The 14432-nt window shown below is 46.7% G+C and overlaps 1 protein-coding gene across 6 annotated transcripts in view; it reads left to right on the top strand.

Moving 5' to 3' along the window:
• Positions 1-14432, top strand: part of IKZF1 (IKAROS family zinc finger 1) — a 91523-nt gene that overhangs the window by 58983 nt on the left and 18108 nt on the right. For 3 of the 6 annotated variants that reach the window (XM_065939800.1, XM_065939798.1, XM_065939799.1), the window contains exons 4-5: positions 2104-2163; positions 8631-8891. The exons of 2 other annotated variants lie outside the window; for them this stretch is intronic. In XM_065939800.1, coding sequence (XP_065795872.1) covers positions 2104-2163; positions 8631-8891 — 321 coding nt within the window. The remainder of the gene's footprint in view (positions 1-2103; positions 2164-8630; positions 8892-14432) is intronic. One more of the 6 variants, XM_065939801.1, reaches the window with a different exon arrangement.

Here is a 14432-nt window from a genome sequence, read left to right as displayed (position 1 = left end):
TGCCTCGTAGGACCACGTGGGCACTAAAGGCAGTTTGTTGGAAGAGCTTATAAATAAGTCCCTGTTGTTTACGGAGTTCTGGTGCCTGCCTTCCCCGAGGTCCTGGACTGATCAGGGTAGAATGGGATGAGATGGGACCGAGCAGGACAGGAGAGTGTTCATGCGTCCCGACTGTGTGCTTGTTCCCGGCAGGAAGAGAGGAACGTTCCTTTTTCTGAAGTCAGAAGTTGGTACTTGCAGGAACGTAGGTGGTGCCTGAGCAAGAGTGAATTTCTGCTTTCCTTGGGGAAAGCACAATGCTATAGCCACAGAGGACACGCAGAGATCTGATGCTCTTGAGGAATGGTTAGCGTTCGGTGTCTGGTGGTTTGCTGTACTTACATCACTTATATTATGTCACTTATATCCAGTAAGGTGTGCTGATGGGATTCAGTGTTCCAAGGCCTGCTCTGATCACCCCGCACCTGTGCGAGCGTACATCTCATGGGGAGGCAGCTTCTAGGTGAACGCTATTCATCTCTCAGCCCTGTAGCTCCTTCACTCACCCACTCCATTCATCCTCCACCTTCACCTTCCCCTCCTCATTGCCATCCATGGCCTCTGGCTGAAGGGGTCCCAGGAGGTTGACTTTCAGATCAAGCCATGCTCAAGCCCTGTCAGCAGTCTCAGTCGTACTCAGAGAACCGAGGCAGTGATGTCATTTAATCAGAAAATTTTATATTATGTCATGTATTCCGATGTCCCTGATTTTAAAAGGTAATACTGACCTTTCAAAACATCTTGGCCCTTCCTCCCTCATGTGAGATGGTAGCACCCTGTGACGTGGAGGGCTCAGGGTTTCAGAAGTCGATTCAAAGAGCTGGAGCTCCATGAGGATGACAGGATTGCAAAGGGCACCATGAAATCAGTGTCCCCTGGTTGGCTGTCTGCTGGCTGTGGAGCACCGGTGGAGCAGGCGGACCCGCTGATGACAGCCCTGCTGGGCGGGGGATGGGAGCACAGCGCTGACTGTTAGAGTCAGATGATCAGAAGGAAGGAGCATCCGAGGAACAGGGGGAAGACAGGAAGGCTGAGGGTTTACTAAGAAATGATTCAGGTAGCAACTTCAAGGAATAGCTTTGGAGGTGTCCACGAGACTCTTTCCCATTCTCCCAACATTTTACTAAAATTTTCATGGGGAAGAGCAGAGGGCCTATGGGCACGTAAATTTGGGAAACACTGGTTTAAGCCAAGTTCAGTAGCAGTAGGTCTGTTTCCTGCAGGAAACCCTCTATTCAGTAGCTCAGCAACATGTTTAATTTAGCAGCTACTCTGTGGATGTAACTCAGACTGCCACTGGGGTGTCCGTTCAGCAGACAAAACTCGTGTGTGTGTGTGTGTGTGTGTGTGTGTGTGTGTGTGTGTGATGTGCAGTGTCTGTTAAGTTTCAAGACATAGGCATACACTGGAAAGTGCTAATCTATAAAACAGAAAAAAAAAAAACTTGGCAATTTGAGGTGGTGCTAGTCTTTATGAGGGCAGCTGATAAGAAATACCCACAGAAATTGGTAGTTCACTTTGAGGTAGGGGAAAACACAAATTTTTCCCCACCCAGTGTATTGCGTGAACATTTTCTAATTTTCTGTGAGGACTTTCTAAGAAAAAGCCAAAGGAAGAACATTTGCAATGCAGTCAGCCTGTTAAGAGTCACACTGCTTCTGTGAAGATAAGCGCTTTCCCAGGGGAAGCTCAGCTATGATGCGCAGATCTTGGACCTGTCTGTACCAACTCTGCTGAAGGGTTTCTCACCGTTCTAGAATGTTCCAGAAGCAGTGCCTAAGATGCTCAGCACACCAGAGGTTACTCTACATCATCTGTGTAATTTGGTGCCATGAGCCCAGACCTCTGAGAAGTGGGGTCTTGTTTGGAAGTAAGCACTGTGTTGCTATTTCAGCCCTCTGTTTGAAGGCCAACAGTGCCAGACTGGTAGCTAAATAATGGCTTAGAGTAATATTACTTTCCTTTAAAAAAGAAAAACAAGCAAACAATGGTTTTTTTTAAACTCTTACTCTGTCTCTTGGATGGTGTTACAGCCCAGCTTTCTTTTTGCCTTCTTTGTTGCAGTGGCTTATGGGGCTGACGGCTTTAGGGATTTCCATGCAATAATTCCCAATTCTTTCTCTCGTAAGTATACACTTTGCTTCTAGAAAATGATAATGCATGTTCATTTCATATTCAGTTCCCATAGTGTAAATATTGTGAATGCATGATTTTTCATCACCTTCCTCCATACTTGAAACATCGAGATAAGTATCAGTCATGCTGTTGATTCAACATCTGCCCCTGAGAACATCACTTAAACACTTGAGATGTGTGAGCCTGGTTTTATCATAGACTGTTGATGCACTATGGAGCGTGCCTTTCATGGTGGCAGTGCAGTAACAGTAAGGGTAGAAGTAATAATAGTATTAACGGAATTATTAATCTACTAATGCTGTTAAATAGTTTCGTTATGAATGTTAACCAGTACCTCCTTTTTGGTTGAGTATAATGATACTGACCAGACTTTCTGTCACCGTTAAATAACCCAACATACTTTCAAGATACCTTGTACAATTCTGTAGGACAAAGAAGGACGCATACTCTCCTGTAGCTCGGAAGTGTTAATTTCAGAACTGAGAGGAGGAAAGTCGCAGGGCATCAAGGCCGTTAGTTCGTGGTCCTTACTTCCTGAGCAGACACACGGAGTGCTTCTGTGTGCGGGACGTTCCTGATCTGAGCTGTCAAACCAGCGCAGATGTTAATTTCATTTTTCTTTTTTAGGTATTGAGAGATGATGAATGATAAATATATTTGGGCGACATCCTTGAAGGAGTATTTTAAGAAGTGGAAAGGACTCTTTTAAAATGTCCAGAGAGTTGAATATTAAAAGTGATGCAAGTTGGTTGCCCCCTTAGGATGTAGCCTTCAGAGCCTATATTAGTAAATGTTCTAATGTTATAAAACAATATCAGAAGATTAGCCATGCTTAATCCAGTAACAAGTATTAACACAAACTCTAATCTCAAAGGTGTCAGGAGCAGTTAAAGAAAGGTTTATAACATCCTGGCTATCAAAAACTCTATGGCACCGAAAGAGTTTAGCAGTTATAAACCTAGGGTTACCCCTTTTCTTGCAACCTACACTGACTGTTTTTCCAGTTTATAAAAGTTACAGAGATCTTTCTCTTACTAATGTTCCTTTGAATTGACTTTAAAACAGCTTGGTATTTATCTCTGTGAGACCTATATGTATGTATATATAAATGTGTATATGTGTGTATATATGTATTTATATGTGTACTTATGTGATTATATAAAATGCTTTTAAGGTACCAGGACAGAGAACTAGTATTAATTTTGAGATGAAATATGGAAATATTTGTTGAAATATTAAAAAGTCAAATGCACTTAAGAGTAAGATAACACATTCTGACATATTTTCATTAAATCTGAGAAAGGTTTAAGATCAAGCATGTTGCAGTGTTGGAGAAGATCCTTTGGTGAAGACTTACCTATGTAAAAAATTGCTGCCTATAAAGATATACAATACTTGCAGATACTGTAAGAGAGATGATACATGTTTCAATGCACTTCCTGTCTATACATTTATACAGTTGGGTTCACAGGTTTTAGTATCTCTTCTCTCTTCTTTCCCCACCTCCATCCACACACCCAAATTGTGACTGTTGATCTTGATGAGTTCCCCACCCGAACAAGCAACCCAACTGTTCTGGGCCAACATCACCACCTAGTGGTCATGATGGAGAATTGTCCACCTCACTTACCTCTCTTTCGTCCCTTGTTGAAAATTAAAAACAAGCTGTTTGACCCTCTTCTATCTAAACTTGTGTCCCCTGTTACCCGAGGAAAATGTAAATATGCTAGTAACTCATTCGTTTTTCATGCTCTTCCTCTTTTATCTCTCTCTGATTTCATTCCTTTTAAAACCCAAAACATCAAATAAGGATAAGCATATTTCTAGTTGAGGGCTTCCCTGGTGGCTCAGATGGTAAAGAATCTGCCTGCAATGCAGGAGACCTGGGCTCAGTCACTGGGTCAGGAAGATCCCCTGGAGAAGGGCATGGTTACCTTCCCATTAGGGAAGTAGAGGAAGTAATCATGTCTCCTTGTAATGAAAAATCCTGTGTTTTTAATGATATAAGTTCTAATCAGTGGTTTCATTAACCTTAAAGTGCTTTAAAGTTTTCATAAACCTTTAGAGGCAGCACAAAAACTTCTACACATCTCTCTTCATCTAAAATTTTTAATTACCTTCATTCAAGATACACCTTAAATACATTTGCTCTTTCCTAGCTAGTCACCAGTTGCAGGGATATTTCTGTCTCCTGGTTTTTTCATTTAAAATATTGAGCATTTTGAGCTTACCTGGTCTAAGCTCATAGTTTAGGGACTATCTGGTCAGTGGAAAAATGCCATCTGAGTACCAATGCTTTACCTCACCTATAAATATATAGACACGCTCTAAAGGGAAGGGAAAGTGATGGGGAAACAATCTATCTGTGAGGCGAGGCTGCCAGTGTGCTTTATCTCTTTGCATTAAAATGTTTTAATCTTTCATGAGGCCACACAATGGTTGGCAGCAGACCCAGGCCTCCTGGCCCCAGTGGCCCCGAGTTCTCTGGATTCTCACAGGGCTGACCTTGTCTATGTGCTAATGTCTAGGCACCCAGGGTCACTCTAAGGACTGTCCTGTTACTAATAACATAGAAAGCCTCTGAGATGTATAACAGCGAGACTTTCATTTTCCCAAATTTTAAATTGCATCTTGGAGAGAAAGTAGCTTTTGGCTCAGGGTTTGAAGGCACATCCGCTCTGCAGGCAGCCATGTTTATTAAATAATGACAGTGGGGCCTCGTCCATTAGCTCCCGAACTCGGTGGGAAAGTTAGCTGCACGGTTAGGCCTGAGCCAACGTGTTCCAGGGTCAAGAAACTCAGTCTCCATTTCATATTCTATATTTAATCAGTTCCATTCAGCACCGTACTGAGTTTGACATTTTTCTAAGTGGTGGAAGGACAGAGTTACAAAATATTTATAAGTATAATCCCCATATTCAGGGAGAGTATAACATTTCATAGAAGCAGTAGTGCAGCTAAGCAGTTTGGGGTCCAGAGAAACAGAGCCGATGGAATGGTTTAGGAATTCAGAGAGGGGATGACCACAGAGACAGCATCTGTGGGCTGGACCACGGAACACTAAATGCAAGTTAGGAAGGATGACTGGTTCCTGGAATTGGTGACAGGATGGGTCTGAGGAAGCAAACAAGAGGGCTGATCACATGGCATTCTCACACAAGGATGCAGGGGCCCTGCTTGTCTCTTTGGTTGGGCTTTGGAGTGTTTGGGTGTGAACCTGCGGATGGCTTTAGCACACACCCGTCATCTGTTCCCAGTCTCCTCCTTCACTAGTTTGAGCAAAGGCTGGTGCGCCTGGGTGCTCCAGGGTGTGTAGTTCAAAACCACGGACCCACCAGCTCTCAGACCCAAGAGCCTTCCTGGGAAGGTGCCTACAAGAGGCAGGGCCAGGCCCTCCACACCCCGCCCGCCCCTCTGGTGCCTTGAGGGGGAGCCTGGCTGCCAGAGCCACCCGCCACCACCACGCTCCAGGCTTGCCTTCTGGTCTCAGCAGTGTGGAGGCCCCCCAGGGCAGGGATCCCCCTCAGGAGGGCCTCCAGTCCCCCTTTCATCGTCCTGCCTGCTTCCCTTCATTCAGGAACTTGGGGCCGGGGGGCATCTCTGCTCTCAGCCCGAGGCTTATGTCTGAGCCCAACACATTGGGGCCCCTCGACGTCTAAGAATGGGCTTCTGTGACCCCCCGTTTCCTTCCTTCTGACCCCTTCCGGACTGTGTGCACCTGTTTGAAGGCGGCGTCCAGCCTGTGCGGCAGGGAGTCTCTGTAGGCCAGTACTGTGGGCCCCCAAGTCTTCAGCTGCTACTGTCCTTTTCTTGGGCCACGTTGCTAGCCAAGCTCACCATCACGTGAACCCCACCAGCCACTTTCACATGTACAGAAGTGAAGCCAGAACACCCCGTCTGAGCTTGTGTTTCTCAATTGTGTCTTCTGCCGTCTGTGGGCCTCACATGGATGTATGTTAGATTTCAACTTTTGAGGTCTGATCTGTGTTTGCCACGTGTTAAGACAGTTCCCTGCCCTGATTTCCGTCATGTACCAGAATAGTACGACCACCGCCTATATTCACCTCCTCGCGAGATGAGAGGCCTTTTTCGTGGACACCCGCCTTGGGTTGGGGGCGTCTCTGCACCTTTTCCACGCAGCCGGCACCCAGGGTGCATTTGTCCACAAAGAGATAGGAACTTCCCCTTCACACCGAGAGAAAATTCACACATGCTTGAATCTGCTGAGCCAGTGGCTGATGTGTGGCCCACTGGGTCTCACCTCCAACCCCCGCCCCCCTCTCACTTGCCACAGACCTTTCTGTGACCGTCTAGCCTTGAATTCTGGCCCCCACGCCACCCCCATGTGCAGGCAGCTTCCAGCTCTGCATCCCCAGCATGTGCCTGCTGGCTCCATGTGACTCCAGCCCTCTGTCCAGTCCCCTGACCTTTATGCTCCCCTGCCCTTGTGCAGCGATCTGGGGACCCCCAAATTGGGGGTCTGCCTACTTTTTTTTCCATAAAACTAGACTATCACAGGATACTGAATTTTCTTCTTTGCGCTTAGCCTCTTGTGGTGCTGAATACATCTACCTAAAACCATACCAGAGGATCCACAATGATCAGAGGGTAACTTACAAAAAGGTCTCAGGCCTTTCCAGCCTCCCAGTTTCTTGAGTCTATGAATACAGTTCTCAGAGAAAATGTCACTTGGCAGAATAATGACAAAGTCCCGCCTTCATGGACTGCTGTCAGACGGGTGTCAGGACTTCTGGCTTGAGGGCATCTGTGAGATTAGAGGTGACATCCGTCCCTCACTTTCCATTCCCATTGTTCTCATCCTGTTCACTCCTGACATGCTTTACCTGTGCTGCCCACCGCCACCTCCAGGACCAGGGTGCGGGTCCTGATGGCAGAAAGCCGTCTCTTTACCTTCTCAGTTCTCTCAAAGCTCCAGTTGGGCCAATGCTGACAGTCTCCAGTTTTACAGATGAGGAAACCGAGGTACAGAGAAGGTACATGGGTTGTACCAGATCTCAGCATTTATAAAGAATGGAGCTGAGATTCCAAACCAGGAATTCTGATTTCAGAGTCTTGGCACTGGGCTTGCCAATCATGAGAAATGTGTTGAGCTTGTTACTAGCACAGGCTTTCTCAGACTCTAGTGGAAGTGGAAGTGTCCGAGGCAGGACCCACCCCCAGGGGCGGGTCTGGGGTGGGTCTTGTTCAGTGGGTCTGAGGTGGACCCCAAAGTCTGCTCTTGCAGCAAGTTCTGTCTGCTGTTCTGGTCCAGAGACCACAGTGGGAGAACCACTGATTCACAATGCCAATCAAAAGTTTTGTAGTCATGGTCACTGTCTATCTCACTGATGATTTTACTTGGCGTAATTTGCCTCCTTCCTCTTGTTCATCTGTAGAGCCTGTGATGAACACGAGGGCTTTCAGTGTAACCGCAGTTTCTCCTGGTCATCGCAGGGTTGGATTCAGCCATCCCTTATCAGTTGCTGTTTCAGAAGAGTGCAAACCAAATATCTGTTTTCTTTACCAAGAAAAATACATGAATGACAGAAATAATGAGCCTAAATGTGATGCTGAGGAGACAACAGTGCGAAGTGGACACTGGTTATTGTATCATAACCAAGAGCCCACCACCTTCCCTGCTCCCCCTCCCCATGGCCACACGCGAGTCTTCCTTTCTGGAAAGCTAGTACAGATCTGATTACATTCACAGGCCATCCCAGTCAGCCCTTGAGCAACTGGAAGAAACTTGAGGCTCGTGGCCCTACTTTAGGATACAGGTTTTATTATCACTATGGAGTAAGAAGGGTTTAGAGTGGTCATGTGCCAAAGAAACAAACAAAATTCTTTCAGGAATCTGCAGTCAGAAATCTGAGGGTGTGTTTGCTGAGTTTGGTCCCGTCATTTATTAACACATGAATGAAGGAAGGAAAGGAAGCTTATGCTTATCCTTATGCTTAAGGGGACTTTATCAGCTAGATAAGCACTTCTCAGGGGGGTGTGCCAAACAAGGGCCCCCACCCGTGGGGGCTGGATTACTTGATGATCACTCACCTTGTGGGATCAGGGGTTCTGCTGGCTCACAGGCTGTTGGACCTGGCCTCGAGTCACTTCAGAGGGGCTGTCACGGTGGACCTGGTGACCTTACCCCATGAGAGCCCCCCATGCTCCCCCAATCTAAAGTGAGAATTTATAAATAGCTTTTCCATGCATCTTCACCCCCTGGCATTCAGACCTACAGAAAGGGCAGGCAGTTGACCCAGCCCCGTGATGCCGACTGCCACGCGTCACAGCCCCCTGTGGGCGGACGGGTCCGGGCCGGGCTGCTGTCCCCCGGGGTAAGCTGCTGAGAACCTTTGTTGGAAGCTGTCACTCCCACTGGGTTGCTTTGCGGTGGCGGTGCTGTTCTGTTTTTGCCTGACACTGAGCAGCCCCCTGTGTTGTATTGTCTCTTTCAGCCGGTAATGTTAAAGTAGAGACTCAGAGTGATGAAGAGAATGGGCGTGCCTGTGCAGTGAATGGGGAAGAGTGTGCGGAGGACTTGCGGATGCTCGATGCCTCCGGAGAGAAAATGAATGGCTCGCACAGTGTCCAAGGCAGCAAAGCCTTGTCAGGAGCTGGAGGCATTCGACTCCCTAACGGCAAACTAAAGTGTGATGTCTGTGGGATCATTTGCATCGGCCCCAATGTACTCATGGTCCACAAGAGAAGCCACACTGGTAAGGCCTGGCGTAGTTCCTCCTTCGGTGGCCTGGAGGGGCCCACGGGGTGTCGCAGAGGACAAGGCCCCTCCCGGCCGAGTGTCCTGAGCGAGGTGTAGCCTCCCTGTTCACCCAGAAGGACTTCTAAGCATGCACCAATTGGATCCTCTAAACCAAAGCTATAAACAGAAAGGGCAAGGGAACAGGTGTGTGAGTTCTGACACGGGCCTGAGGTTCTACTCGCTAAACAGGGGCAGCGGGGCTGTGCCCGATGGTTCACCCGTAAGGAAACAAAACAGAGTAAGAGGCTGATACCCTGAAATCCACTCCTCAGATTGCCCGCTAAGAAACCAGGAGTGGAAGATGCATGTTGGGGGTATTTGAATTGACAGGGCTTGATCCTTAGAAACATTCATTGATTGCTGATGGAATAGCAGCAAAATGTAGTCTTTCAGAAAGAGTTTGTTTTCAGAAGGCTTCTCCTCCAAGGTGACACTCCCACCGAGATGGTTTGGTTGCCACCAGCTCCCATCTGAGGGCTTCCCTGGCGGCTCAGACAGTAAAGGATCTGCCTGCAATGCAGGAGACCCTCTCAAATTGGTAAAGAATTTAATACCTAAACCCCCGCCCTAGTGGATGTGGGGGATGGAGGCTTTGCAGCAGAAGAGAAAGTATTCTGGATCCAGAAATGAAAGAGGGCAAACTGAAGTCTGCACCTGAGCTCCTGACATGTTCCCACATTGGGGGCTGGAGACTTAAGGTCTGCGTTCTGCCCCGCCCGTGCCCCTGGGTGCAATCATGCTGGATGGCCAGTCACGTGCACCCACCAGAAGTGTCACGAGTGGCCCTAAAGAATATTCAAAATAAAATATCAACAGGGCACACCTTACCTGTAACGGCATGCATTAAGAGTCTTTAGAAGTGAATAGAAACTTTACTCTTCTGCTCTAAAGGTAGAAAAAGACATAATAAATGTGCCAACTCCAGTGGTCACTAAAAGTTTGGACATAAACATGCCCTGAGCCCCTGCTGCCGGGGGTGGTGGCAGGGGGCTGCGGTTAGGGTTAGGATTAGGTCATCCTAAAGGCAGGGTCTGCCCCTGCTCTCCACAAGAGGGGACAAGCAAGCTGGCGAAACCGCAGATTGAGAAGGCAGAGTGGGTTTTGTAACCCAGCTCAGGGAAATGAGGAAGAAGATGAGCATCGTGGCCTCATGATCCTTCCCTGGGCCACACGCTTATCTGATTATCAAAAATGAAGCAGGAACTCAGAGAATTCGTGGAGCAAAACAACTGGGTTGTAAGGAAATGCAGATCTTTGTAGAGCTGTCATTTTTATATTTGAATCGGGCGGTTCCCAAAATGATTTTGGTTGTCATCCATCTGGAAAAACTGTATATAATATGTTTACTTTCAAGCAACATTCATTTTCGATAAAAACTTAACTTCTACAGTTTAGCAAACTTTGTTTTTTTCCTAATGTGCCTGTTAATCCCCCTATTATCCCATGAACAATCCCCAGCACCTCCAGCCCTAAGGGAGAGTAGGCAGGAGGCAGAAATTAAAGTGAACGTAGGTTACGTGGTGAGAAACCCCTTACAGGATGCACTGGGACCCATGTTAATTCATTCCTGGTAGAGAAATAGACCTGACAAATGAATTACTTTCCTGTTAATTCATGTAAAACCTCACTATACAGTGAAAATTCTCTTCAATAAATATTTGATAACTGAATGAAATGCTGGCATACTAAATGGCCAGAATATAATGACTGCCTGCCCTGATAAAAAGAATAATTGCATTTAATGGTAAACCTGCCAGGTGTAGATATGCAGAGGAGACTGGCTGTTTGCTGCCCACTTCTGCCCACAAATAGTGGCCCCGAGACAGATAGACACCGACACGTTTCCCTAACGGAGCCGTTCATTCCAGAAAGAGGGACTTAGAGACCATAGTTTTGTGATTCCAGCTTGATTTCTATTGAAAAAGGAAAAACAAAAAAACCTGAAACAAGGAGCTCCTGGGTTGCCTTCATAGTGCTTTTCTACTTTGCATAGATACAGTGGTAGGTTGGTGTGTATAGAAATAGCAACATGTTGGCCAAACTAGGTTCCAGTAGTCACACTGCAAAATATCCACATTCATGGGATCAGAGGGGAATGTATCAGAAAGGCAGGCTTTGCTAATCCCCAACCCTGCCCTGAATTCCCTAAGGCTAACATGTTTCTAGAGCCGCATTTCCCAAAGGTAAAGTTCCCATGACTCACTGGAGGTCCTGTGAAAATGCAGACTCTGGTCCAGACCCAGAGGATGCTGGGAGCTGGAGCAGGGACCCAGACTGTCTGTAGGTGGTGCAAGGTGCAGCTTATAGTGAACCAGAAACAGGGCCATTTCAGAGGGCCCTCCCCCAGGGAGCCTGGGCACCCCGGGCTTCCTTCTGAAAGACCCGCCCGTCCGGGGCCACGCCCTCATCGCCGGCCCCGCCAGGGCTGTGGCTGCCTTCGTCTGAGTGGTCTGTCGATGCCGTCATTTCACTTCCCCAGGTTTGCTGCTCAATCTCCCTTTTTTAACTCAAGCGTCATAGGAACACCTTCCTGCCAAGCTGAGGGCTCCCGGGAGAATCAGAGAGAGGCTGTTAGGAGAGGCGCATGTGATGCAGAGAGCACCCCACCATACAGGTGTGCAGCGTCCTGGTTCTAAATGACAGGGTTTTTAATAGGAAGCATCGAGAAAAATGTCCGAGTTATGGTTATCCTGGCCATCCCTGTGCCCGCTCTGTGTCCATCCGTAGGTGAAAAGGTGCAGCCTTTACGCTTTGTGAACATAGCCTCACACTGGGTGCTGGGCTTCCCCGGTGGCTCAGTGGTAAAGAATCCACCTGCCAAGCAGGAGACTTGGCTCAGTCCGCAGGTCGGGGAGATGCCCTGGAGAAGGAAATGGCCACCCACTCCAGTGTTCTTGCCTGGGAAAGTCCCATGACCAGAGGAGCCTGGTGGACTGCGGTCCGTGGGTTTGCACAGATTTGTCCATGGCTTAGTGACTGGACAGCCGTAGCCTTGGCACTGATCGCTGACCCAGGGCATGACTGCAGTAAGCCCAGGCAACTCCTGGTGGCTCAGTATGCTTAGGAATTCACTTTCTTTGGATATAGGATCAGAAATTTTATGATGTAGGTGTCCATGGACTTTCTTTTTTACCCAATTAAGTTATGAAGAGAAGCTTAGGCATTCTTCAGAGAGCCCCTGAAATGACAGATTATAGAGTCACTGAGATTACAAACTAAACTTTGAATTAATGATACAAAACTCCTCATCCCTATTAACTAGAAGGGAATACAGCCTTGGAGGAGCTTGGGCTCACTCGCCATCAGCTGCATGCTGTAGGGACGAGCAGTTGGCAGTGGCAGCGAAGGACCAGGTGTTGTGAGCCGAGTCCCGCCGTCCAGCTCCGGGGCCCTTTCCTGCTAACACCTCCAAAGGGAAGCCACCTTGGGTTGGATTCCTTGTCATCACTTCAGTCCCCAGGCCCCATGTTACATATTCATGCCAGCACAACAGTCAGAAACAAATAGATTTCCAGGAAAGCTTGCCAGTGGAATTAAGACACCAGGCCCAGCAGGCTACATGAGAGCCGATGACTCAAATTAGAAGACAAATTTCACTCTCAAGTCATGGTCCCTGTTCTGCTGAAGGGATCCATGACCGTAACCATCTGTCCTTTCTCTCTCTGCTGACAGACAGTGGCTGGATGGCAGGTCTGACCCGGTGTCCCCTCCAACCTTTCAGACCTCAGGAGAAGCTGGGGGCCCAGCACCTCGTCAGCATAGAGGGGGCTCTTCACAATGGGCAGGGATCACACCGAGGCACATTGGTCACCAGGAATGGTCCACATCCTTGCCATGACCATATTCATGGTGTTGGACCGCCTAGCTCTCTAGAACACTCAGCCTAAGGCTCTGGCCTGCCAGTCACCCTGACTTCTTCCTTCTTCCATCTGCTTGGAGCTGAAGACCACAGTCACACACACACGTGTGTGTGGGGGAAGGCCCAGAAGTGCTTCTAGTAGAAAATTAACAATCTCTATTAGATGCTCCTTGGGTCTGCCTGCTACTAGCTATTGTAATCTCCTTATCTAGTGTGGGCTTGTAACTCAGAGATTGAGGAAGTTAGTTACTTTTACCATCACCTTTCCATCTGCTGGACTTCCTCTGCTCAGTCAGATCCAATCTAGATATAGACTTTGGAAAATTCCAAATATATTGTTATTGTTAGGATTCCAAATGGTCTATAACTGAATATCATTGTAAGTTCACTTCAGTTTTTCCAGTAGCACATCTATCCCTCCCACTTAAGAATGATGATAATCTTGAAATTCAGATGCCAACACAGGCTTCTAAATTTAATCTGGTGCAGATTTAGTAGTACCAGATGCACTTCTAATTGCTCTTGATAAGTGCTGTCTTGTTCACCAAAATCATGCAGATCTATTGGGAAAATTGTTAAAATACACTTTAATACATTCTTCTTCCCTAAGGTAAAGTTGTTACTAGGAAATGCATTTTCATAGTATCTCAATACCAGATATCATGGTCATACAAAGCTTTTTGTCTAAAAAAAAAAAAAAGCACTTTCTAAAGAGTTTTGATGTTTACTTAAACATGAGAAATGTATCCCTGTTTTAAGTGAGAGTTAAATATTCACTGATCTTAGGTTCTGAGTCCTGTGACTAGTCAGTAGCATGTTTCTTGATCACATCTGCCCGTTCATCCCTTTGTTGGGTTCAGACTTTGGGGACATGAGCTGACACACAGCAGAGAGTCCAGTGGGTTTTTTGTTTTGTTCTGTTGTTGCTTTTGTTACCACTCCAGTGGTTCTGCTCCTGAAAGAGTTCCTAATAATAACTGAATTTCGTCTCTTAGAATATCTGTACTGAAAATATAACTGACTTCAGTAGATATGGATAGACTTAATACTGGCTTCAAGGCTGCAGGATTATGAGGCAAAGGAAAAAGCCAGGACCCTCAGTGCAGCTCAGATTTTGAGGGAGATGCAGGACTTCTCTTTGGATCATGGAAACCTTCCCTTCGGTTTCTCAACTTCTCATTTTATGCAGTCCTTCTCCTTCTCTCCCTCCCACCCTCACACTCTGTCTGTCTCTTTCCTGATTTGCCTGCATAGGGACAGACAGGTAATGGAGAAGAAATTGAAAGGGAAAATACAGGGAAAATGTAAATGAAAAGAAGTTATTATAACTGTTATAATGAAGTGCCTTTCATTTAAATATAAGAATGTAACGCTGAAATGAACTTGTGATCCTGAAATGCATTTTTAATGAGTTTCCTTTTTATTTTGCTGCTTCAGTGGCATATTTTAAAGACCCTTTGAAAAAAGCCACATTAAAACCCCCACCAAATGCCACAACACGCAAAATTGGATATTGGTTTATTCCAAAACTGCTGATCAGGAAGAGTGGCTCTTCATCACAAAATGTTGCAGTCACTTTATTTAAATGAGTTTGAATTTGCATTGTGATGTGCCATTCTGATTTAGGGGAAAAAAATT

Source organism: Muntiacus reevesi, chromosome 6 (genome assembly GCF_963930625.1).
Source record: "Muntiacus reevesi chromosome 6, mMunRee1.1, whole genome shotgun sequence".
NCBI classification, from domain to species: domain Eukaryota; kingdom Metazoa; phylum Chordata; class Mammalia; order Artiodactyla; family Cervidae; genus Muntiacus; species Muntiacus reevesi.
This window is presented reverse-complemented; position numbering and strand designations above follow the sequence as displayed.